Source organism: Leishmania major, chromosome 31, assembly GCF_000002725.2.
Source record: "Leishmania major strain Friedlin complete genome, chromosome 31".
Lineage (NCBI taxonomy): Eukaryota > Euglenozoa > Kinetoplastea > Trypanosomatida > Trypanosomatidae > Leishmania > Leishmania major.
Window position 1 is genome coordinate 225,179 of NC_007272.2, and position 24,876 is coordinate 250,054.

At 60.3% G+C, this 24,876-nt stretch overlaps 6 protein-coding genes across 6 annotated transcripts; all 6 read right to left on the bottom strand.

Moving 5' to 3' along the window:
• Window positions 1-71: 71 nt before the first annotated feature.
• LMJF_31_0650 (conserved hypothetical protein) lies at window positions 72-1,079 on the bottom strand (the record flags this gene model as incomplete). Its single annotated transcript, XM_001684998.1, has 1 exon — window positions 72-1,079. One exon carries the CDS (start codon window positions 1,077-1,079, stop codon window positions 72-74), a length of 1,008 nt encoding a protein of 335 aa, XP_001685050.1.
• A 1,245-nt stretch (window positions 1,080-2,324) lies between these two features.
• Window positions 2,325-8,054, bottom strand: LMJF_31_0660 (conserved hypothetical protein; the record flags this gene model as incomplete). Its single annotated transcript, XM_001684999.1, has 1 exon — window positions 2,325-8,054. One exon carries the CDS (start codon window positions 8,052-8,054, stop codon window positions 2,325-2,327), a length of 5,730 nt encoding a protein of 1,909 aa, XP_001685051.1.
• A 2,440-nt stretch (window positions 8,055-10,494) lies between these two features.
• On the bottom strand, window positions 10,495-14,088 carry LMJF_31_0670 (conserved hypothetical protein; the record flags this gene model as incomplete). The annotated part of the gene is made up of 1 exon (XM_001685000.1): window positions 10,495-14,088. The coding sequence occupies one exon, from the start codon at window positions 14,086-14,088 to the stop codon at window positions 10,495-10,497; it is 3,594 nt and encodes a 1,197-aa protein (XP_001685052.1).
• A 1,613-nt stretch (window positions 14,089-15,701) lies between these two features.
• Window positions 15,702-16,505, bottom strand: LMJF_31_0680 (conserved hypothetical protein; the record flags this gene model as incomplete). The annotated part of the gene is made up of 1 exon (XM_001685001.1): window positions 15,702-16,505. One exon carries the CDS (start codon window positions 16,503-16,505, stop codon window positions 15,702-15,704), a length of 804 nt encoding a protein of 267 aa, XP_001685053.1.
• Window positions 16,506-17,314: 809 nt separating this feature from the next.
• LMJF_31_0690 (conserved hypothetical protein) lies at window positions 17,315-18,907 on the bottom strand (the record flags this gene model as incomplete). Its single annotated transcript, XM_001685002.1, has 1 exon — window positions 17,315-18,907. One exon carries the CDS (start codon window positions 18,905-18,907, stop codon window positions 17,315-17,317), a length of 1,593 nt encoding a protein of 530 aa, XP_001685054.1.
• Window positions 18,908-19,421: 514 nt separating this feature from the next.
• On the bottom strand, window positions 19,422-22,079 carry LMJF_31_0700 (putative ATP-dependent zinc metallopeptidase; the record flags this gene model as incomplete). Its single annotated transcript, XM_001685003.1, has 1 exon — window positions 19,422-22,079. One exon carries the CDS (start codon window positions 22,077-22,079, stop codon window positions 19,422-19,424), a length of 2,658 nt encoding a protein of 885 aa, XP_001685055.1.
• Window positions 22,080-24,876: the final 2,797 nt, after the last annotated feature.

The window sequence follows — 24,876 nt, forward strand, 5'->3', positions numbered from 1 at the left end:
ATCCTTGTCACCTTCTACGGTACTGAGCATTCGTGGGGCAGGAGAGGGCACAGGTCACCGGTGACAGCGCCTTAGTGTGCGCTTCGCTTTCCTGCACCCTCCGCTGGACGGTAGGGGCCGCACTGCAGACAGGGCTGGCAGCCTATGCAGGCGCGCCCGCACCCCAGACAGTTCCAAGCAATGTGACGAGCATCACTGCAATCCTCCGGCGCTGGGGGCATACTGAACAAGGACACAGATGCGGTCGAGCGATGGTGTTGGCGACGCCACTGCCAATTTTGCGGCACTAGAGGCGCGTGCGGCGCGGTCAGCCGTTGCCAAGCTGCAAGCTGGAAGTCGGTGGCCACCACATATCTTTCCAGGCTTTCTGGGCGAGAGGCGACCGGCTTGAATGGTCTGACGTGACAAAACAGCGCTTGCGTGGCTGCGAGGACTTGCGCAAAGTGATCGCACTGCAGCACCTTGGAGACGAAGCACACGGGAAGCACGGCAGACGACGATCGCGGCACAGAGGTGCTGCGACTGATGCGTCCTTCAGGTTTGTTTGACCGGTGCGGCGCCGCATCGGTGGGAAGGTCGGGCATGAGGCCATGCCGCTGGAACAGTTTACTGGCCAACAGCAGCGTGCTCAGTGCCATTTGGTTTTGCGCGTAGGTCACAGAAAAGGCGCGTTGCCCCTTCACCACAGAGACGCCGTCGTGGAGGACCATGTCCACACACCTCGTCTGAGGTGCAGTGCGCGCAGACGACAACACGCGCGGCGGTGACGTTGTTGGCGCTCTCGTGAGGGATAAGGCACCTTGCACAGCTTGCAGGATACGCTGGTGCTGGAGGATGTTGCCTCGAACGGCGACAAGGCCTGGCATAGGGTCGATAGGCCGCTGATCCACGGCAACGACCATCGGAGGCAGTGCCGACTGCGGCGCGTTCTCTGGAAGGTGCATCAGCTCCAGCGCCACCTGCGCGAATCCGCCAGGCGCCGCGGCCAAGTCCACTACCGTGGACGGGCGGAACCGGTGAAAGATGCGGTAGCGGTCATTTATCTCGACGAGCTTCAAGGCGGACTGACAACGATACATAAGCCACGCCTCGACGCGGAGAAGATGGAATGAAATTGGGCCGTCCGCACCACTTTCACAAGTCTTATACGCACCGTGTGCGAGTGATGCGTGCTGTGAAGAGTGTGTGTTTCTATGTGCGAAGGTAGACAAGCGTCACGAGCGAGTCGGAAGGAGAGAGGGGAGATGGGGAAGCGTCTTCTTGCGGTCATACGCCATGCTTTCACGCGTACGCGTGTGGCGGCGATCGAATGCGAGACAGACGCTGGAGATACGGTGGGCACCACCTCTCGAATTGGTGATCGATGGTGCGTGCAGCCGTGCACCGGGCAAGGGCACAAGCGCGATGTTTGAGCGTCGTGGCCCAGAGACGCACAGCCGCCCATACATGAAGATACAGCTAAGAACGCACGAGTGCGTTTCATGGGCGCGATAACAACTGAGATGCAATGTCAGGCACGCAGAGGGGGGAGAGAAAGATCAGGGATGAAGCAAGCACACACACACACACACACACACACACACACACACACACACAAAACATAGTACATGACGAGGGGAGGAGGGCAGACACAAGGAAAGGACACACGCGCCCCTCTACGCAAGAGCCAGCAAAGAAACAGCAAAAGAGGGGCGGCGCTGATGCTGGGGTGGTGACATGAAGGTGAATGCGGTGTGCGAGGGGAAGGGGGAGCGGGGGACGACGGCACGGGATCATCTCGCACGACACAAGAAGAGGTGTAGACACCTGTGTGCATCGGCAGGGACACATGAGGGGAAGCGAAAGGGAGGAAGAAACGGAAACACGAAAGGCGCTGCACTTACCCAACACATGCAGAGGGGTACAAATACTCTGTGGGCAGGCGGGGGGAGGGGGGGGGCACACGAAGAGTCGAGGCACCGAGTCCACCTGCAGGGGACCGCACAACGGCTGCCTGTCTTCCTGCTGCCTTGACACTGCGGACCTCATATGTGTCCAGCACGAAGACATGCAGTGCACAGAAGAGGCGATCAACACCCCTTTCTCTCGTGAACACGAAGAAAGGAACGATATATACTTCTGAGGGCCTTAGTGGTGGTGTGGACACACCTAAGGGGCCTCCTCCGCTGGATCGGACCGGCGCTGATAACAACCGCAATGCATTCGTCACCACACCAGCACGCGTATACGTCTGCATGAACCCACCCGAACGCCGTCGTGCATGCTCTCTTTCCACGTGCGAGCAACGTTTGCCCCCTCCCCCTTCCCACTACGCCGTGCAGGGACTACTCGAATGAGGTCATTGGTTGTAGAGACTTCATGAGTGCTTCAGCAGCCTTGCTCGTGCCTGCACGTGCGTCAACGCTGATAACCCCTGTGACGGCGAGCGGTACACCCGCGTACAGGGTCGTCCATCCTCGCTGGCACATTGATTCCACCGCTGGCCTCAAGAGAGCCGTCATTGCGTCTCTTGCACCACCTTCACCGCTCTTCACCGCAGTCTCGAGCATGTGATTTACCGCCTTGAGTATGCTGGGGTGAAGCTCTGATCTTGTTCGATGTCCCATCATCCCGCCGCCCCCCCTCCGCCCCGACATATCCGACAGTGTCCGCTCGACCCGCAGAGTTGCTGGAGGGGCGAAGGCAGCGCCAGCCGGAGCGGCGGCGGTGCTGGCGGGAAGAAACAGGCTGCCTGCCACGGTGATGGGACAATTCAGCAGCGTGTGATGCAGCGGAAGTCGCGCTGAGCAGACGAGCTGCGGGGTGCCGTTTCGACTCTTTGGAAGCGGCGCCGCTGCGCCGAGAGACGAGACGCTGGTACGCGTGACAGCAAGATCGTGTGCCGGGTGTAGCGGCGGCGATGACAGCTCGCTAATCTCGCCGGGGCGCCTCGAAGAGGCACCGGCGGCAACCGTCCTCATTGCAGGAGAGCGTAGGAAGAAAGCGTCCGTCGGCAAGGAGAACGCCGCGTTCGCGCCGTGAAGAACCTGCGGCTGCCCCTGCTGCTGGCGGCGATGGGGGCGCCGCCGCCGCTCCTCCAGCTGGCGAGTCAAGCGAGCCAGCTCGCACTCGTACACCTGCTCTACAACTCTGGCGGCGGAATCGACACGGACGTTAAGCTGCGCCAACGCCTGAGCCGCGGTGCGATAGCTGTTCGAGACATCCCACAAGAGGCGCATGAGACGTACCAATGCTTGCATGTCCTCGCCATTCTCTTTTTCCGTTGCGTAGAGCTCGAGGCTCTTCTCCATGACAACCACCTCGATCCATTCCAGCTCACTAAGACGCTGTGAGGCACGCGACGGCCGCACGCTTAGAACCCGTGCAGCGAGGCAGTTTACCAACACCTCGAGTATACCCAAGCAAAACACCGCCACCTCCATCACGTCCGGCGTGACTGAAGAGCCGCCAGAGATGGCCCTCCGGTACAGCCGCGACACCGCGTCACTCACCCATGCCGGTAGCGACTCCGTCGGGTAGATGTCGGCGTCAGCTCGCGCGTTGCCAAAGCAGCTCCACTTGAAGCGCACAGCGGAGGGGGTGTTGCCACACAGGAAAAGCGACAGTGGCAGCGGACACCCGTGGATGAGGTCGGCGTGATGAAGCACCCGCAACCCTCGCAGGCCCTGTGTCACGGCTTCCAGCCAGAACCGGCTGCTCAGCACCCCCGCGCCAACTGCGAACGACGATGGCTCATGCGCTGAGAAGGCCCCGTGCGTTTCGCTGCAACGTCTGGCAAGCTCCGACAGCGAGCCCCGGGGGAAGTACTCCAGCTGCAACAGATGGACCTCTGGATTGATGCTGTTCTGCAGTGGCGTGCTGACGCTGTAGTAGCGGACAATGCAGTCCTCCGCCTCCAGCCTGTCATCTGCAGTGAGAACTGCCGAGTACTGATCCCGCGGCTCCAGACGGGCCTCCCTGTTCGTTGTCTCTCGGCCCGACGGAGGGTTTACGGAAAGGGTGAGACAGCGTAGCTCGGCAAGGTTGAAGGCCGCGGCAGGGACTTCCTTCACCGCGTACGGCAGACCGTTGAGCCGATGCATAGCGAGCCATGTAACGCCGTTTACCTCGACACACAACGGAATAGCGCGGCGGCCGTCTTCTCGCTTCGCTGCCCGGACGTCGCCCCCTCCACAGGTCGTGGTGATTCTGTGCAGGAACTGAAAGACGTGGTGCGCCTGGAAGCGATCGCCCGGCACCTCTTCCTCGCTCGTGTCGTTTGCCTCCAGTGGGTCTGAAAAGGACTCTGCCAGGCGGCAGCCGATCTGTGCGGTAGCGGAGGTGTCTGCGTGTTCCGAAGAGGGGGCACTCGCGTTTACGCCAGCCACCACGGGGGCCTGTGCCCCACGTACCCACGAAGACTCAGAGGCGATGCGCAGCTCTGCTACCTCTCTGCCTAATGACGGGTGCCGTTGCAGCGTCGGCGGCCGAAACTGCAGTCGTGGTGAGTGGTTTGCCAGCCGGGTCAGGTTGAGTGATGGAAGAGGCAAAGCAACTGCCCTCGCCTCTCGGTCGTATGTCGCGAGGGCCGCCTCACACTCGGGTGCCGGCCACGCAGGGAGTGCACTCGTCACGCGGAACACTTTGAGTTCCTTCACAGGACTCGGCTGCGCGCTGGCAGAGAAGCCGGTATTCGCGACGGTGTTACAAAGGTAGTTTGGCGATCCGTAGCTGCTCCAGGTGCTGCCGCTACCCCCCGCGCGTAGGTCAAGAGAACTTCGAGCGTGCAATACCTTCTGAGTATCCCCCTCTTCAACGGAAGTCGGGCTGAAGGGACAGCACACCTCATCGCAGCCGCTCCACGCCGCCTCCCCATCTCCTTCCTCATACTCAAAATGTATCTGTCGGCCAGCGGCAACCGTGCCGCAGCCCGTGGACGACTCGGAGTACGACTCCATGGTGATTGGGTTTTGCGTAGGGCGTTGTGGCAGCGGCGAGGCGTTGTCACTCATCGCACACTCGCCCCGCTGTGGCTGCTTCAGCAAGGATGTACTTATCGAGGTATCGCGCAACTCGCCGGAAGATGCCGAAGCGGCTCCCGTTGCCAGAGGACTGTGCAGCGGTATGCTGCCGGAAGCCGCCTCGACGGCGGCCACCAACGGCGTCGTTCGCTGCATCCCGTGGCAGAAGAGACTCTGTGGAGTGAGCGGCTCGATTTCTGGCAGCGCAACGCTTGCTGAGGCACAGGGATGGACTGCTGGGGTCGACGACGACGAAGTCAGAGCTGCGTTTGTCTGCGGATCCGTGCGGATGACGCCTGTGGGCGACTGCACATCTAGCGTCTGCGCCGCTAGTGGTGTTGTGCGGCGGCCACATCCATTAGCCACGACTCCTGCACCAGACGGTTTGGTGGCCTTGTCCTGCTCAAGCAAGACGCTCCACGCTCGCCCGTGTTTGCCGCTGCAGCCGCTCGCGGTGAGGGGGAGATTAGCTAGAGAGAGGCTCTCTTCCGTATCGACGTCCGAAATAAGGAGAGCGGCAAGCGGAGCGTGAGCAGCGGACTCCTCCATCCGCGCGCGGTGCGAGACACCTGGGGAGTTCGAGGGAGGCGGTACGAGCTGCTCATACAGAACGACTGCTGCGTCGGGGCGGAAGGCCGTTCTCTGCAGAGCAGCCGTGAAAGCCGCCTGGCTTTCGGTCAGATCGTGCTCAGAGAGACCGAAGTCGGGGGAGGTGCTGCCAGGCGCTGCGCCCAGCGTGAGTACCAAGAGGTTGGTGGCGTACGGCTCGAGTGTTCGGTACAGGCTGAAGGGGTTGCGGCTGGGGGCAAGGTAGTCGCGCTCTGCGGCGCTAGCAGGCTCACCGTTGATCGGATCGATGAGGTAATTGGACATGTACTGCTGCTGTTGTGACTCGAAACTGAGGCTCTGCACCTTGGAGCGGAAGGACTGTGACGGGGTCGTCTGGCGAGAGAGGGCGCGACGGGCTGACCTCTGCGGGGTGATAGACTGAGAGAGCAGCTGTGAGCGGTAGCGCGAGTGCGAGTGGCCTAGGCTGTACTGTGTCATGGAGTTGTCGTGGATTCCGACCGGACCAGGTGTGCGGTTTCCCAACGGAGTATGCGGCGATGCGGGAGTGTGGCAGCAGTCCAACTCTTCGGGCTGCGCTTCGGAAACAGAGATCGCTGTAGCCATCCCGTCTTGCTCAGTGACAGAAACGGATCGCTCACAGGCAAAGGAGGCCGCGTAGGACCTGGCGAGGCCGGAAGAGCACACAGAGAGGCTGCGACTGGGGCAGCTCACCGATGACAAGCCACGGGGTGTGTGCGGACTGTTGTAGGGGTTGCGGCAAGGGTGGGCCGCAACGCCGCCCGAGTCTTCGTCAAGATGCTGCAGCACCTCATCGACTGTGGCCTCGATCTGCTGTGGTGGGCAGGTTGTGCACTGAGCCGGGTGGCTGAGACCGCACCACGGCATCCCTTCAGCGTCGCTCAGGTCTTCTTGCGAGGCCTTGGCACCAAGGGCGGGCCAGTCCTCTGTGGACAGTGACACCCGCGCTGGTTGCAGCCGCACGGGGGTGGTGATCAAACGAGCGATAGGGAGCACCCGCGTCTCCATGTCGGCCGTTGGCCCCTTCGCGGCGGCGGCGGCGGCGGTGCAGCCCACCAGAGAGCGAAACGGCGTAGCGCCGCTGCGGAACTCTGTCGTTGCTGCTGCTGGTGCGGCTGCTTGTTCTTCGTCGAAGGCCGTCGTGGAATTCCGCTGTAGTGGGCGGGTAGGGCTGCCGAGAGATTCACGGTCCGATACGGCAGTTCGTGGTGGGGTAGGTTTGCCTATGGTCTGCTTAAAGAGCGACAGTGGCCTTTGCTGCGCTTGCTGCCGGTTCTGCTGGCACTGAGGAATGTCTGCCACGGCAGAGATGCCTGTCACGAGAGCTGTCTGTGAGGGGAACACAAGGGCGGTGTCGGCATTTGAGCTACACCGGTTCGGGAAGTGCGCCGCAGGCTGAGAGAGCGAGTACTCGCCACCAAAGCCGTTCGAGGCGGCGACATCCGCCGTCGTAGACGGTGGAGGACTCGTGGTGTACAAAGCCGGTGAGGGTTTGCCAAAGAGCGAGCGTCGCAGAAAGCTACGGTGGGTCGGGGTGCCCAGTCGATTGCCCTCGCTGGCCCTGTCGTCGTCATTGTCCAGTTCGGATGCTCCGCTCGCCAAGCTGGAACTAGAGGGCGGTGACACGTGTGAATGACGAGCATGAGCACCCCCTCTTTCTGTGGAGTGCTGCGTCGCATCTTTCAGACAGACGGATGCGTCGTTGCAGATCGCTGGATTTTTGACGGCAGCAGGCGTGACGGCCGTGGCCACAGTAGCGATGGCGAAGGGAGGCACCGCCTGAGAAGAGCGGTGGCCATTCGCTCCAGTAAGCTTCGGCGGCGTGCAGAGCGTTGCAGTAGCTGCTGGTTGCATCGCCGTAGGCCCCGCGGCCGCGGAAAACGTGTCTTCCAAGTTGACGAAGACCTCAGCAGAGCGAGCGATTCCTCGCAGCGTAGGCGGGGAGGCGAAGCACTCGGGCGGTGCCGTGTCGCTCGCGCGCAAAAGGGCGTAGGAGGAGTCACAGTCTGTGGTCTGTGACCCGACTAGGCGTTCAATGGAGGAGCGGCTCGTCATGATCGCGTGTGCGCTTCTGGAGACAGATGGGGAGGCCCCACTCTCCTGTGCCTCTCTGTCCGCCGAGGGGCGGTAATGCGACAGATACGATGAGGAGGAAAGCGGCAGCACGTGCTGCCGCGTCTTGCTCGACCACTCCGACCGAGGCGACGGCTCACCGGACGTAATGGAAGACAAAAAAGAATTGTCCTCCTGCAGAGGCAGCGCAGCGGCGCTCAAGACGCTGCCGGTAGCGTTGGTGGCCGTGAGAGCCTCCGTTTTTAGGCCAGAGGTGGTTGCATCTGCGAGAGTCGCTACACTGGCCTTCCCCAGTGGCAAGTCCTCCTGGGTGCGAGAAGTGGTGTTGGGCTGATGAGGCAGAGCAGCAGGCCGTATCGGCGAGCCACATGATGAGGGTGAAGGGGACTGCATTCCTGTTACTGTTTTCTGTGACGGTCTTGTCGAAGACGGCTTTGGAGAGACCAACCGAAGAGAGGCGATGTCGTGACCAGACCGTACTCGCGCTCACCCCGTGCGAAGCAAAGATGTGCCTCAGGCAGTTCAGTGCGCTGAGCGACAGCGGACTCGCCACCCTCCGCGCTGATAAAAACCAGGGCGGAGAAGATGATGGGGCAGTGAGGGCGGCACCGCGACAGGCGAAGAAGGGAAGGAGAGCGCGTGCGGAGTGTGAAAGGCACCGGGTAGGTGTACTTGTGTATGTGTATGTGTATGTGTGTGTACAAGCCGAGGAAGTAAAACGACGCAAATCTATATATATATATGTATATATGTATATATGTATATATAAATATATATATATATATATATATATATGTGTATGTATATATATACGTATATGTATATATAAATACGTATATGTATATAAAGAAAGCGAAAAAGCAGGCAGACTCGACGGAAAGCGCTGCACGGCTACGTATAGGCGCATACATGAAGAAAATGCGCAACCGCGTGAGCGCCGCCCACAGCCATCACCGAGCCGTAAAAGCGTGCGGGAACCCACGCACAGAAACGGCCTCTCGGCAGCGTCTTCAGCAGCAAGAGCAGCGGGCTCAGCAGTGGCAAGCGTGAAGGCAACGGCAGTGAAAGAAAGGGGAGGGGGCCTGCACCGTCACAGGAGGCATTCAAAAAGCTAGAGAGCGAAGCAAGTGGAGAATAGGAGTCGTACATCACAGCGATGGGTCACATTCGGCTTGAGGAGGCGAGAGGGAGCGAGAGAGAACCGCACAGAGGACCCGATAGGCAGTCAGTTGAACAGGCACGCACAGAGAGTGAGAGTGACAGAGTACGATTCTACGCAAGGATTCGAAATGAAGAGACGGAAGGCAGGAAAGCAACGGACAAACACACACACACAAACACAAACACAAACATATACACAAGTACACGCAGTGTCGGCAGCACAATACAGACGGGCGGAAATGGGGGAGGGATGGCAGTTGCGGTGATGATGGGCAGGGAGGAAGAGAGTGGGGGAGGATGATGGAGGCAGCAGTCAGAGGTGAATAAGGTAGACACAAATGCGCTTCTTTTGTTTCCGTTGTTGCTGTCTACGCTGTTGTGTGCCGTGCTTTACGCCGATGTGAAGGGATTTCGGATCCTCAGATGGATGTCTGGAGTGTTACGACAAGGGAGGTAATAGTGATGGAGGCTCTATGGTGATTTGCTTAGACGCGGAACGCCTTCCTATACGTCTCGGAACACGCCCACTGAGGGAATCGGTTGGAGCAGAAGTCACAACAGACAACACTTCAGAGAAGTGAAGGCGCCTGGGCGTCGGTTCGCTACAAGAGGACACACACACACAAAAAGGAAAAGGGAACGAAGAGAGGAGGAGTTTTTACAGTGGTTCAGTCGTCCTGTTGAACGCAGAGGAATGCCGACAGACACGCGCACGCACACACGGCGTTCTCTCTATCGCTGCAGCTGTATGTAGAAAATAATCGCGAGGAAGAGGATGGAGCGTATAAGGGTGGTGATCGAGATGGATACACGCATACAACAGAATAGGGGGAGGTCGCCGGTACAAGGGGGAATTCGTGTTGACGTATGCGTGGTCGCGGCGGAAGACAAACACCCGGGTAGAACGGGCCGCGCTAACGCAGCTGCGAGCGAGTACAAGGAGTGCGATGATGACAGCAATTCGGAGATAGTGCCCCCCCCTTCTCCAGCCGTGGTAAGCAAGGAAAGAAGCGGTGGTGGAACGGCTATCTATCTATCTATATATATATATATATGTGTGTGTGTGTGGTGAGAGAGGACACCTTAATCGTTCATCAAAGCAGCGATGATGCGAGTAGAAGAGATGTAAAGAGGAAGAAGACAGGAGGCGGCAGAGAAGGAGGAGGGAAGATGGTCAGTGTGTACGAAACTGTCTGAAGAGATCAAGCGTATGAGGCACGTAAAACTGACAGAACACATCGGTGCACTAAATCAGCGAAGCAAAAAGGGGTCAACCAGGGCTACACAGTGCCAGCGTCACACGGCACATTGATGATGCTGAGAGGGGGGGGGTGGACGTACATCTCATTCGACATGCAGCACACCTCTCTTTCACCGCTGCCCTTTAGTTTGCCGTTTCAGCGTTGAAGATGCCGTACACGGACACATACAGACTCGACAAGAAAGAAGCACACACCCACGCACATCGCATAAAAGTACAGGGGGTCTATCAAAAGGGAAACCAATAACTGAGATGTGAGAGGGATAGAACGCAGCCCGCATCACCGTTCGAGGCGTTGGAGTGGAGAAGGAAGGTCGTAGTCGTACACAAGTCTATCGCTCTCTTTAATCTCATCGCCGCACCCCTTCCCCTTCCCCCCCCCACCACCACCTCCCGTCGGCTCTCTTTGCTTCACGCAGCCAGCGCAATAAAGTACTGCTGCACCACTTGCCGCCACTCCCCCTTCGGCGAACCCATGGGTTGGTCGACGCTGTCGACGGCGGCGTAGACGATCATGCTGAGCGTCGAGAAGTCCAGCAGAGGAATGCGGCTGACCGAAGCAATGGGAATGACGACGTTCACGGCAAAAGACAAGAGCAGCAGGCGATGCGTGAGGTGCGTCAAATTCGCTTGCTCGTCCCGGGTGAGTCCGGCGTAATGGAGCGCGACACCGTCAACAGCGTCCAGGCCCCGCTGGGAGCCAGCAGCGACATTCTCGCGTGCACCTCTCCACGAGGTGGCGTGCAGTTGTCGGCTTGCCACTGCGGATTCCAGCAACGACCTCAGTGACATTGCGTTGCCTTGCAGAAGTGATGCACGAGTGTGCTCGATGGAGGAAAGCTCGACTTCAAACAAGCGAGCCAACAACGGAAGATGGTGCAGCGCGATGCTGCCTTGCCGCTTGAGGTCCATCGCGTCAAACACCTCCCGCAGCACTCGACTGCGGCGAATCCCCTTCTTGGGGAGCAGTGCCGTGAGCTTCGCGGAAAGCGGGGCTGCGCGGCTATCGCGAGGCGGCGACGATGAGCGAGGAATCGAGCGTCCAAACGCGTAGAAGTCTGTCGGGTCGACGTACACGTCATTGCCGCCACGCTTCGCCGACACAGTGAGGGAGGAAGGCGCCGCCTGCTGACGAAGCGTGGTGGGAGCGAGGGCCTCCATTGCCCCCACCACGCTTGCCCGGGGCGGAGCTGCTGAAGCCGTGTGGGGCTCAGCGTCGCTGTGCACGCGAACGAGGTCGAGAAAGCGCACGACTTGCGCTGGAGTGAGCCGCGACCCATTCAAAAAGTACAGGTCCACGTCTGGGGTGCCGTTTTCCACTGCGAAGGCGCCGATGGTGTGCGAGCGCCGCTGCGAGGGATTTGCAGCGGCGGTACGAGGAGGCCAGAGAATGCCCAGAAGGTCCGCGACGGAGGCCGCTGCCGCCGACTGCACGATGCTATCAGAAGGTACTCCGTGCACAGCGGATGTGGCGCGCGGGTAAGGGCTCGGAGGTGACACGGCAGACCCGGTCCGGTGAGCCGGACACGGGGACGGCTTCGCCGCAGCGGCGGGGGCGTAGGCGCCTTGGACGGATGCCTGAAGACGTCTGGCGCTGCCTGTCGGCGGTGACGTCCCGCGCGCCTCTCTGAAGGGGTTGCCTTGTGCACCTCCGCACTTGGCGTCTTTGTCACGCGCCTCACCTCGGTGCAGTGCTCCTTGTGATCGCGGCCTCCTGCTGCTGTATCCATCCCCCATCGGCGTTGGCTGCGGGACGAAGCGACGACTGCTGGGGGCAGGCATTAGGGCTTTCCTCTCGTGCGACGGCGAGCTCTCCAGCAGCGTGCGATCCTGTCGACGGGCAATGGCGATGCGCTTGCGCAGCTCGACCAGTTCTGCGCGTTGCCGCTCATTAAACTGCCGCCACTGTTCCGCCTCTTCAAAGGCGCCAGTGACGAGCTCGCCCCGCATCTCAAGCGCGTACGCGTGGTCGTCGGCTGTGACGGGGTTTGCATCTCGGTTTAGCTGCTGGTGATGTCGGTAACACTGGTTCCCTACGTCCTGGTTGGCAGAATACACCTGAGCAGAGCTATGGGGGACGCGTCGACCGTCGGGTGTCGGGAACGCCATGTGGATCGCCTGCGTCGGTGAGGCGGTGGCAGAGGCGGCCGCCGTTGAGGTGTGACTTCGGGCCCCCGTGACGAGAGCCTCGGGTGGCGAATCCATGGACCCGGTGCTGCCTTCCTCCGTGACAAGTCGGTCATTGGGCGACTCATCCGTTGTCCAGCACGCCGTGGACTCCTTCGACCGATGCTTCAGCCGTCCTCGCTGTTCCTCGTGCGTGGGGAAAGGAGACAAGGGCACCCGAGCGCCCTTCTTCCTTGACGCGTTGCGGTCGCTCAAGGAGGCAGAGCGGCTCTTCGAGCCTCCGGTAGGCGACACCGACGGCGCCCCAGAGGCCTGCGCGTCGAGAGGGGTGAATACCGCTGCCCTTTGGTACAGTGGCGGGTGCGTGGCGCTGCGCGCAGGAGACGGCTTTCCGTCCCCGACGACTGGTGCGGGGGCACGCCTGCGCGGTTGAGGCAGACGCGAGTGCTGCTTCTTCGGCTGCTGGAGGCGATTCGTCACGATGGTTTTCTTGGCCAGTTGCGAGGCTGTCGGCGAAGGTGTTGACGCCGTGCCAGCCTCTCCAGCGGCATCAAGAACACCGACGCCCGCTGTGCTGCCCAGCGCCGCATTGCTGCTGCTGGGGAGGGCGTCCGGAATCGGCGACGACGTTGGAGTCGAGCTGCGACCAAATATCGGCAGATTGCTTGCGGCGAGCGGCTGAGTAGCACATCCGCCAAGCAGCGTGTCGGAGCGCTCCACGGCACTCCCGTTACCTGTGTTCTCTATGTCAAACTGAATCGACGGGCTCAGCGGCCGCGACTGCGGGCGACTGTGCAGCGAGTGGGAGCGGTGCGCCGACGACAACTTCGGCGTCCCGGTGTCCCGCTTCAGCGGGTACGCAGCAGTCGCCCCCAACTGCAAGTTCTTGTCGTTCGTGTCGTCTTCCAGCATGAAAGCGATGCTGTCGTTATCCACAGAGTCACCCGCACAACTTTCCAGGACAGAGACAGAGTAACCGTCGCGCCTGGCAGGAATGCTGCCGCTGTTCATCGCCACAAGGCTTCGGTTCTGGGGAAAGGCGGGGGTGCCGATGCTGTGCATACAGTCGTTTTCGTCCTCGGTCTGGAAAGCAATACTGTCCTCGTTCAATGTCGAATGCGGACCTGCTGTTCCCGCGGACGCTGCTTCGCCGGTCACAGGTGAGAGAGGAGGGAGCGGAAGGGCGATGTTTTTCGCTGGGGCGGTGCACTTCTCTGGCTCGGGCTGCACCAGCGGGGAGAACCCGAACTCTATGCTTTCCAAGCTGTGCTCAATAAAGCTGATGCTGGTGTCGGTAGGAACACAGCATCTGGCAATGGAGAGCGGTGGGGCTCGTGCCTCCGCCTTTTCCACGGGTGTCGAAGCACGAGGATTCAGGCGAGCCTTCCGACCAGGGGATGCACCCCGACTGCCCGGCTCTGAGTTGAACTGAATGGACCCGATGCTACCGGCGTGACTTAGTCGTTTTTCCAGCCCGGCAGGTGTTGCACTAATGAGGCTCTGCCGAGCCGCCGGCAGCGCCATCGGCGATGTGGATGAACGCACCGGCATCCTCGCCGCTGAGCCGTCCTCCACGGCAAATAAAATGCTGTCGGTTTCTGAATCGGACATGATGTCGACCTTCGCCAGCTTGCTAGCGGCTGCGGACTGAGACGGGTGTGCGGTGGTGCCACCTGCCGCGGCACCGGACGCCGAGTTGTGCAGTGGAGGCTTCGCGCCAGCTGCTTTGGCGGTCTGCAGGCTAGGTGAATGCAAGCGCGGCATGGTGTTGATTCGTGGCCGTTTTGGCACCACCACAGGTGCTTTCGTTGGCTGCCGCGACAGGGGTTGAGAGCTGTCCTCCTCCACAAACCCCAGCGATTCCGTGCCGCTGCGCATGTGTGTCTGAGGTGACTTGTCAGCCAGGCGCCCCACCCCTGCACCACAGCGGTGGGGGAGGGTAGCGATGAACAGAAGGACGGATGGAATTTAGGAACGGGGAGATCGGAGAAGGACTGCACCAAAACATAGATGAAGCATACAAGAGGGAAGGGAGGGAGGCGTGCGCCGACACTGCAAGAGAGAGAACAACAAAGGATGCGTGTGGGATGATCCCTCTATTTCGTGGCAACGATACCTTGCGACACAGGAGCGATGGCCACGTATGGGGAGGCAACCACCGCCGGCTGCTGTGTTTGAGGATGCAGGCTCCACAGCACCTGGACTTTACTCACAGGGCGGGTGACAGAAGCACGGCATTCGCCGCAGAGATACAAGGAGTAGAGACAGAGATCGATCGGACCGTGGCGTGGGCATGAAGAGAAGAACATGGAGGGCTGACTCGGATGGCCGTTGGGACAGCGCCTCATCTCTAGTGTCTGTGGCGTGCTAGTGCCCGCCCCACGGTATGCCGGGGTACCAAGAGCGTCTGCGGTCATGTTTCCTCACACACACACACACACACGAGGTAGAGAGGCCAAGAGGTGAGACTCCGAAGTGGGCAAGGCGGGGTATCGTGTTTTCTTTCTGCATTCGGTGTCTTTTCTACACGCCACTCGCGCCTCCACACACTTATGCAGAGAAAGAGCAGACATGGAGAGGGACAAGAAGCGAAGACAAAAGGGGCAGAGAAAGAGGGAGAAGGTCCCCAGGGGGGGGGCAGGAGTCGACGGGGTGAAAAGGACAGGAAACGGTGGCGCGTGGGGCTGCAGAGGGAGGGTGGGGTGGGGAGGAAGCGGAGGCCAGCTCTCAGGAGCACTTGCAACCACCAGAAACGCCTTTCAGTCACCTCCTCCTCTGTCTTTGCCTTCTCACTACTGCTGGACATCACAGCCCTCACACAGGTGCTGGGCGCGCACGTACCTTAGACGCACGCAAATCGACGCGCATCCGAATTCAGAGCAACAAAGATTCAGGCATGCGGGGGGAGGGGAGGATGAGGAAAAAGCAAACAACACACACACAAACACGCATAGACATACACACGTACACGTAACTGCATACACGCCCACTCAAGGAGGCGGAGACTACCGTGAAATCTACGCCAGGGAGTGACGGGCAACGCAGAAAGAGGAGGATCCTGATAGAGGGTGGAGGGAGGAGGAGAAGAGCAACCAAACGTGGGAAAAACTCAAATATATAAAGTGGCCGGCAGAAGCGCACCGCCGACCTCATTACCGCACCGCCATCGGGCACGGCAAAGTCACAAACAGGAGATGGGAGATGACGACAATGACAGAAGCGCATTCCAGAAGAGAAGGTCTATGAAGGGTACGAGAACTATATATCGATGTATATAGACATACACATACACACACACACATATATATATATGTACACATGCACACATATATGCGGGGGAGTGTGTGCGCATGCGCAAGAGCCGGAAAACCCAACAGCATCCGGCCCACGGCTTTCGTCTGCATCTCTCTCTCTCTCTCTCTTTCTCTGCCACACGTAATCGGTAGCGATTAAACCATATTAGAACGTTTACCCGTGGCTGTTGCTTTCGCCTAGTACTGGTACTGCGGCTGCGGCGCGTAGCACTGTGAAGGTGGCTGCGTGTAGTACACCTGCTGGATCGGCACTGGCGGTTGCTGGTAGTAGCCAGACTGCAGCGGTGGCGGGGGGCCAGGCGGGTAGTAGCTGGGCTGCGGCAGAGGCGGGCGCGGCTGATAGTAGCCCTGAGGCGGTTGCTGCGGGACGTATTGCATTAGCTGCGGCTGCGGAGTATACTGAGCTTGCGGCGCGGGCACGTACTGTACCAGCAGTGGGGGGACGCACGGAGCTTGCTGTGGCGGGGCAGCGACGCATTGAACTCCCAGGCTCTGTGGTTGCTGCTGCGGGGCGGTCTTCTGCCCCGGACGCCAGGTGCCGTCCTCCATGGCGCGCTTTACCGGGTCGCGGTTGATGTCCGTTGTCACCATCCACAGCTCCTCTTGCTTGGGAAGCGCACCAAAGTCCACTGCCAACAAGCGCACGTGCAGCTCTGCCTGCGTCTTGGACTTCTCTAGTATGTACCACTGGTCCTTCACAATGCCCTTTGTCAGACCACCGAGGGATAACGCGTAGTAGCCCATGAGGTCATCGCTGTACGTGCACTTGTTCCATACCTCCAGCCGAAGCTGCGTGCTCATTTCGTCCGGGATGTGAAAGCGAAACGTCTCATCCCACGCTGGGTTGAGGCTGTTCTTCACCACCTGCGTCTTGTACCGCTTGTCGCCCATGACGAGCCGCACAAAGGGGTCTGGCAGGCCAATCAGCTGGCAATCGTGCAGCTTTCGTGCCGCACACACCGTCACCTCTATCTTGCCCATATTCGGTGGTGGGAGGGGTGCCAACGAGACGGAAGATTTCCGAGGAGAATGACAGTTGCGTCGACAGAGACGAAGACTACGCAGTTACGCACAGATAGCAATAAGCGGAGAGCAGAGATACAGAGTATGGAGGCACAAGAAGATGGAAAGGGACACCATCTGGTGCATCCCCCCTCGGGGAGGCACAGGCCAGCCAGCTAGTAGGCAGTGTGAGGGGCGAGGGGTGGAGTGCGTGCGAGTCACGTTAAAACGTTGCCTAATCCTATGGATGGCGCAAGCGTGTGCACTGTCGCAGGCCGCTTCGAGGTAACGCCATCCAGAACATGACCGCTGGCATCAGCAGCGATACATTGCTCTGACTTCCCCGCGTTGTAGGAACCTAACTTTGTCACCACCCAAAGTGACTCAGCATTCGGCAGAGGGATAGAGAGAGGTGGTGGTGGTGGGGTGCGGCTTTGGCTTCCGCCCACACAAAGAGTGGGGTGGTGATGGTGCTGGTGGTGCACTGGGCCCTGAGATACCACGCACTGAGTTGAGGTGTCCCCCCACTTCACGAGGGGCAGTATAGCCCTATGGAAAAGGAGAACGCTGCGCAGGCAACAAAGAGTGGGTGGGGTGCAAGCGTTCAGCAGCGCCTGTACCATCGCCACGAAAAGAGTGCGGGAGGAGAGAGGTGCATGAGGATCCGAGGAACACGCCCTCCCCCTTTGCCGCTGTAAGCAGTGCTTCTTCTGCGTCGGAAAACCGACAGGTTCGCACTCATCCTCGATAACCATCCCTCACATCCCGTCTTTGGGCTCCTGCTCTCTTTACCTTGGCAGTCGATACGGAGGGTACACTGTCGGCTGAGTGGTGCTTGACTGCCACGTCAAGTCGCCATCGCCAAGAATGCCTTGGCCAGAGGACTGTGGCGTCGCTGGCAGCACCCCAGGCAGATGAGGGTGAAACATTTTCCCCCCAACGTCGGCGGGGGCTTCGGATGCGGGAGGGAACATCGAGAAGAAAGGCGGCTGGCCAGGCTTGTGGAGGTTGTCGCCGCCCATGCCTCCAGGCATCGACATCATCACAGTGGGTGCAAGCTGTCCCGCGCCGCTTCCCCCGGTGGGCACACCCAGTGGAGCGAGGAGGTTTACCAGTACCGGATTCAGCGTGCCCAGGGGTGCACCGTAGACGCCCGCTGCCACGTACGGAGGCGCACCGGTCACGGTGTTACCCAACATGCCCGTTGGGAAGGGCGCCGGGTAAGCGGCACTGCCGATCGTACTTGCCGCGGTCATCGTCGCCTCACTGCCTTGCTGGGGCGACCATGCAGCCATCAGGGGCGCCAGCCCCACCGCTTGCACCCGCAGCCGCAAGCTGAGTCGATGCCCGCTCCATCCGTAGAGGTTGCCCATGATGCTCGGAGCGTCCTTGGTGCGCAGCAAAACCACCCGCTCAACCACTGCATCGAGGTTGCTGAGGGCATATCCGCCTTGCATCAGCTCCATTGGGACATGATATTTGTACCGGCCCAGCAGATTCTCTGAGAGCGGAGCGCTGCGCCACAGCTCGAGCTCAATGGTGGGGTAGAAGAGAGAAGCGTGGCTCGCCACGGCCTCAGTGGCTCTTGCGCCATTGCCGCCCCCTGAGGGCTGCTTCTGGGCGGCCGCGCTGTGCAGTGGAGGGGTCGAGATGGCAAGGGAGGAAGGCTGTGGTGTGTAGGGGACAGGAAAACCGCTACTGCCAGCCGCCCTCATTCCACCGGATGCTGCCGTGGACATGGGCAGTGCGATGCCACCGGGTATGTCATGCAGCCCGCCGGCGACGCCACTGGCGCTGCCGCTCAAGGGAAGTGGAGGAGTGTAGGGGGCACAGAATCCTCCCTGAGGGTCTCCTCCGTCCGCAGAGGGCGGAGAGTGTGGAGCACGCGGTGAGATGGCAGGAGTGCTGAGTGGTAGCGCTGGGGGGACGACAAAGCGAAACATCTCGTTCCACACGAGGGCATCGTCACTCTGCGCCTCGTATGCACCCGCAGCAGCGCCCAGCTGCATGGCGGCGCTTTGCAGCTCCGTTGCACACGCTCCAGGCGCCGTGGACCACAGACAGCTGGTGCGGCGCACGTCCTCTTGGCAACGAAGCACCACGTACAGCCCGTCAATCTGGAAGTCGCTGTCCAGCCCCTTTGGCATGTTGCCCTGCTGGACGAGGAGGTCGCACACTCGAATATCCACGTACGCCTTACCCGTTGCGTCTGCCACGGCGCTGTACGGCTGCGACATGGCGGCTGTGCGTCTGTGTGTGCGTGCCGCAAAAAAAAAATTATGTGCACCTATTACATATGCAAGAGTACAACAGCGAGAGCCAAAAGGCGATGTGGGAAGAGTGAGGGCGGTGAGCAAGACAAGTACCTCTCTTTCTCTCATCTGTGCGCGTGTAGTGTGGCGGCATCCAGGAAACACGACCACCAACACCCATAGTCCATCGGCGAAGGGAGAGAGAGAGAGTCAGAGGCATGCGCACTCGCACCCGCCGAGGCGACTATATAGCGGTCTTGCATAGAACATTGGCGCATGGTCTGTGGTTTCTCGAGCGGCACCGCGGCCGCCTCTATCCCGGTTCGTTCGGTGCCGCCAGCAGTTCTCGGCAGTGAGCCTTTTCACAGTAGCCCTTGTCGTGCCTTCGTCGTTCTGTGTCCAACAGGCGAACAACCGGACGCGGCGACGTCCACAGTGAGCCCAAATCGTGCGACCACGACATTATCGGCTCGCACCCCACCGCATAGACCCCCGACACGCTGCAGCATGCGTCACCAAGCACAAATCACTGCGCCAGCGTACCAGACGACTCCACATCCTCGTAATCTTGACCGCTGACCACCGACCAGCCTCTCCAACCCCCCATTCCCCCCCCCGCAAGATATCCGCATTGGCTGTCCGACTAGACGCCCTTCTTTCTGTCGGTCTGCCGAGTGGTGCGCTCGCCGAGGTAGTGCACGACGTCCGCGTAGGTGAGCAGCTCATGTTTGAGAAGATGGTCAGCCAGCTTCTTCATGTCATCCTTGTGCTTCGTCAGCAACGCCAACGTGTCAGCGTAGACCTCGTCCACTAGCGTTTTCGCACGCCGATCAAAATCATTCGCCTTGTCCACGCCAAACGGCTTTACCAGGCGAGTGCTGTTGCTTCCAGGCGGCGGATACACGGAGCCGGGGGCGAAAGACGAGACGTACTGATAGGCCATCTTGGCCACCTTGCGGAGGTCGTCTGAGGCACCGGTGGAGAGATGATTGAAGAAGATCTGCTCCGCCGCTCGCCCGCCGAGCGTCACGCTGATCGAGTCGCGAACTTCTTTTGCCGTGCGGGTGAAGTTCTCGTTCGGCAGATACTGCGCATAGCCCAGCGCCGATCCTCCGCGTGGGACGATGGACACCTTCATCAGCGGGTCGGCGCGGTGGAGGAACCAGCCAGCTACGGCGTGACCCGCCTCGTGGTGCGCAACGACGTTCTTTTCGAAATCCGAGAGCGCACGGCTGCGGTGCTCGATTCCGGCGAGCACGCGGTCAATGGAACGCTCGAGGTGGCTGATGCTCACGTGGTCGGCCCCCTCCCGCGCGGCAAGGATGGCGCCCTCATTGCAGACATTCGCGATGTCGGCACCAACGAAGCCGGGGCAGAGGTTGCTCATGCGCTGCGCGTACGCATCAATCAACGCCCGCTCCCTCTCAGACTTCTGCATCAGAACGGAGCGGATGTCGAACTCGTAAGCGCTGCTGTCGCTGCTGGGGTTGTCTGATGAGATTCGCTTGGCCTCTGTCGACACTGCTGCACTCGCATCATCCTTTCGCTGGCGCTCTTCCGCGGTCTCGTCCTCCTCTGTCTTCACCTGCGACAGAACGAGACTGGTCTCCGTGGAAACCGGCACCGCTAATGGCGGCGCCGTTGGAGCATCAGCACCTCCTGCGGCCCCATCTTCTGCTCCTGTCGTTGCTGTCGTCGCCGCAGCAGAGTCACCGCGCGTGTCGTCGGGGGTGAGCTTTAGTTTACTCAGGTGAACCTTGAAGATGTCAGTGCGTTCGGAGATGACTGGCGTGTCGACGTGGATGATGCGGTCGAACCGGCCGGGGCGGATGAGGGCCGGGTCCAGCGCCTCCTGCGCCACGTTGCTCGAGGCGAGCACCATCACATCGCCGCGTCGCCCGGTGCTAAAGCCGTCCAGTTGAGTGAGTAGCTCGTTTAAGGTCTGCTCCTGCTCTTGCTTTTCGCCGTGGCCGGCCCCTTGCCGCTTCAGGCCTATTGCATCGATTTCGTCGATGTAGATGATGCAGCGCTGCTTGCGTGCCTCCGTGAACAGCTGCCGCACCCGCAGTGCACCCATGCCCACGTAGAGCTCGACGAAGTCAGATCCGATCGCCGGGATGAACCCGACCCCGCTCTCCCCCGCCACAGCTTTCGCGAGCAGCGTCTTGCCAGTACCGGGGGGGCCGAGCAGCATGGCACCGGTCGGGATCTTGGCACCGAGCTTCGTGTACCGCTCCGGGTGGCGCAGGAAGTCAACAATCTCGGTGATCTCCTTCTTTGGCTCCTTCATCCCTGCAATGTCGCGGAAGCGCGTGTTCGACGCTGTCTCGACGCGGAAGATCATCTCCTTCGCCTTCGTCTTTCCCTTCGTCGCCTCCACCGCGTAGCTCATCGACTTGCCAATATACTGAGAGAGGAACATGACAAACACGGGAAAGAAGATAAAGGGCACAACCCAGGCAAAGGCACCGACGCCGATTAGTGCCGTCTCGGCAAAAGGGCGCCCCTTCATGGTCAACTCCAGCTCCGCGGGCGTGTCGGCGGCCGTGGGCAGCTTGCTGCCATGCTCGTGCTTTCCACCGTCTGCGGGGGTCGTTTCCCCGCTCTGCTGCTGCTGCGCCTTCAAGGCTTGCTGCCGGGCGGCGCGGTAGTTGTCCGCCAGCTCGTCCATGTGGCGCTGCGTGTCGTGGTCGTTCACAAGCCCCAAGTACACCTTGGCGTCGTCCATGTACACCTGCAGGTAGTTCTCATACAGCACTGCCTCCTTGATCTCACCAGCGTGCTTGTTCAACGAGGCCCACCCCGTATGGGTGCCGCTCGGCCGCGCCAGCTGGTACAACACCACCGTCATGACAATCATGACGAGGACAAAGAGGCATGTGCGCGGCACAATCCAGTCCTCCGGCTTATCCTCCCCCTCATCCGCCGCCCCTTCCTCCTCGCCTTTGCCGTTTTCTCCGCCACGGTGGCCGCCGTCCTTGCTGAACAGCACGCCCCTCGTACGAAGAGCCGTGCTTGAGGCGCTGCCGATGGGTCGCTGACGAAGCGTTTGGAAGAGAGCGCTGAGCTTCTGACTGCCTTCCACGCTCGCAGAGACGTCGTCGACGCGGAGAGGCGCACCGAGATGGCGGTGCAGCCAGCCCGCATAGGAGAGGCGGCGGATGGTCGCCATTACGTCTGAGAGTGAGGTTGATGCGCTAGGGGTCTGCGCTGGCTGTGTTCCGGTGACAAGCACACACGTGTAGCGGGACTGAAGCGCGGTCGAGAAGTAGCTCGGTGCCATGGCTGCCAGTGACTGCATTGTCGACCATCGCTGCGCCCACGCCCTGTGCGGGGCAGAAAGTGCCTGAGGAGCTGCTGACGCGCTGGGAGTCACGGAGGGAGAAGAGAAGGGGCTAACTGAAAAGCGGGACATGGTGCGGGTTGCCCTGCAGAGCACAGACGGCTGGTGCGCGGCATGCGCGCTGGCACCGATAACCGGGACAGAACCTCGATAACGGCGTGAGAACATCTGAGAGGAACTGATCGAGAAAGAGAGACGGGGGGGGGCCTAGACAAGTGGAAGAGCAACGAAGAGACCCAGCAACAGAAAAGAGACAGGCACTTTCACCCTCTTAAAAAATGCAGGCACGTATGCGATGAGAATGAATGCGACTGCGATTGTGTTATCCAACAACGACGGCTGATTGCGTCTCCAACGAGGAGCTGAAGCGATCGCGCGTGCCTCCGATGTGATTATGCACGCCCAACGTTGTAGGGCTTCTTTGTGTGTGTGTGTGTGTGTGCAGAGGGCGCTGTCGACAATGTGGCGTTGAATGCAAAGATAGACGGTGAGGACGAGGCAGCATAGGCGAGGGTGACGGCCAAAACAACAGAGAAAGGCAATCCACTGGGCGGAAGCGCGCACCGCGTGAGCTTCAGAGCAGGGGCAGAAGAGGATTAGCCATGCCAGTGGTCGAGCGTGAACAGCAGCTCTACGCCCAGTCATTTTTATGAGAGGGCGTGTCGCTACTCTCTCGCTTCCTTCGTGTCCGCAGGATGGCAGCGTACTCTTGCGCCGGGGCCTCCATCGTCATGGCACCTCGCAGCTTCCCCTTACTGACTCCACAGCTTTCAAAGCGCGGTGTTCCTCTACAGGCAAGCAAAACACGCTGCGCTTCTTCCGATCACGCTATCAGGTCTGCAAGCACAGGATACCCACCACGAGCTCGACCCTACAACAGGCAAGATAAGGAGAGAGAAAGAAGATGCATTGAACAACAGCATCGGCGCAGTGGCACATGGATGAAAAGAAAGTGTTCCACACGTTGAGCATTTCGCTTCCATTTTCCAGCTGCATGCCAGCCTCTGGCTTGTGCTACAGCGACGTCTCTTTCCTGCTCTCAGCATGTGTCCATTCCACCACGCACAAGCCAGAAAAAGTGTACGCAAACACCACCGCAGAGCACCTTCCTTCGCAGGCGTACGGCTGCGCCCTCGACATCCAGGACAAAAAGTCGAGCGGTCGAGCGGGGGCCACGCGTCTAACGGGCACTTCTCCACTCGCCTCAGATACGCGCTGCGCCATCACCGCCAGACGCACCTGGGCGGGCTGCACACATCGACCCAGGCGTGCAGCGCCCGGGGCCCTCTGAGACCCTGCACATTCTGCCTGCGTATGCCATGCTTCACCCGCGGTCGCCTCAGGCCGCGGTGTTGCATATAATATAGGGTGGAGACTCCGTGCAATGGAGTCTGGAGAACTCGACGGTGTAACTCGGGGTGCGCCCCGCTCAGGCTCTCGGCACCTGGGCCGCATCAGCCCACCCCCGATCGGATGCAGGAGGCGGCGCACACTTCGCGCGCATGCGCTGTGGCGCTGACCGGTGTGCATACTGCTGCGCCTTTGTCGCCCATCACGCGCGCTCCCCCGCGCCGGCCTCCGGACGCCTTGTTCGGACGTGATGCACCATGCCCACTACCGCTGGAGCAGTATGACCGATTCGGTCGTGGCATGCTCGAGGTCACCGAGATGGCGGCCAAAGCCCCGGTGCGACGCTCGAGCGCTCCGCACACCACCGTGAGGCGGGTCAGTAATTGCTTGACGACGTCATGGGCGCGGTGTCACTACACACGCGTCATAAAGGGCACTGACAAGGTCTCGACATACCCGTGGCATGGGTAAATTGCAGCTTCTCTGGGTTGATGGGCTTCAGCGACGACATCCACGAGTCCCCCATACGAGTGTCAGGCATCCGGCAGAGACACAGTGACGGAGGCACCGCTATAGAAAAGCAGCAAGTAACGCAAAGGGCCCCCGAAAAACACTGAACGGCTGTGCGGGCTCTCCAGCACGTCAGGATGCGCAGTTGATGTGCTGCGGAGAAACCAAACCAACCAGAGTAGCTGCGTGAAGGCGCGCATCGTGATGGTACGTGCGATGAAACAAAGACACTGGTGCGCGACGGCAAACACCGCCGTATACAGAATGCCCCCACCCCAACAACAAACAGGAAGGGGAGAGCGGTGACGAGAGCAACGAGCAAGAGAGGCGATCGGAACGAGCAGGCACACAGGATAAAGGCGATTGAGAGAGTCCGTGACGTCTCCTTGCCAGTGTTACGTGCTGCTTGTGCGGCTGAAGGACTCGCCCGGAGAGAGAGGATGTCTGCTAGTGCATGGCCAGAAGTGCTGTATGCCTATCTGTCAACAAGAGTTTATATGGGAGGCCGGCGACGGGGAGGGACAGAGGAAGAGGCGGTTGAGACGACGGCGATGTAAACGTTGGCGCTCGGTGACGAATCACGCCGTTGTGAACTGCTGTAGTTGTGGCGACTGTTCGACTCGATTCGAAGTGGGAAGGGTCACAGTGGATGTGGTGGGGTCCTGGACCTAGATGCCGGAGGCGGTGGTGCTGAGTGACGACGGCGTAACCTCACGCAGCCCGTTGGCCAGCGCGTAGGTGCCGTGCACCAACCCATTACTTTCCGACCTGCTTGTGGTCGCGGCTCCGCCCCGGCCGGCTCCAAGGACTCGATCGTCTTCTCATGTGAAGTCTCCGCGGAGTTGTAGAGGCTGCAAGGAAAGTAAACGTGCGACGCACTGGAAAAGTCGGCGCG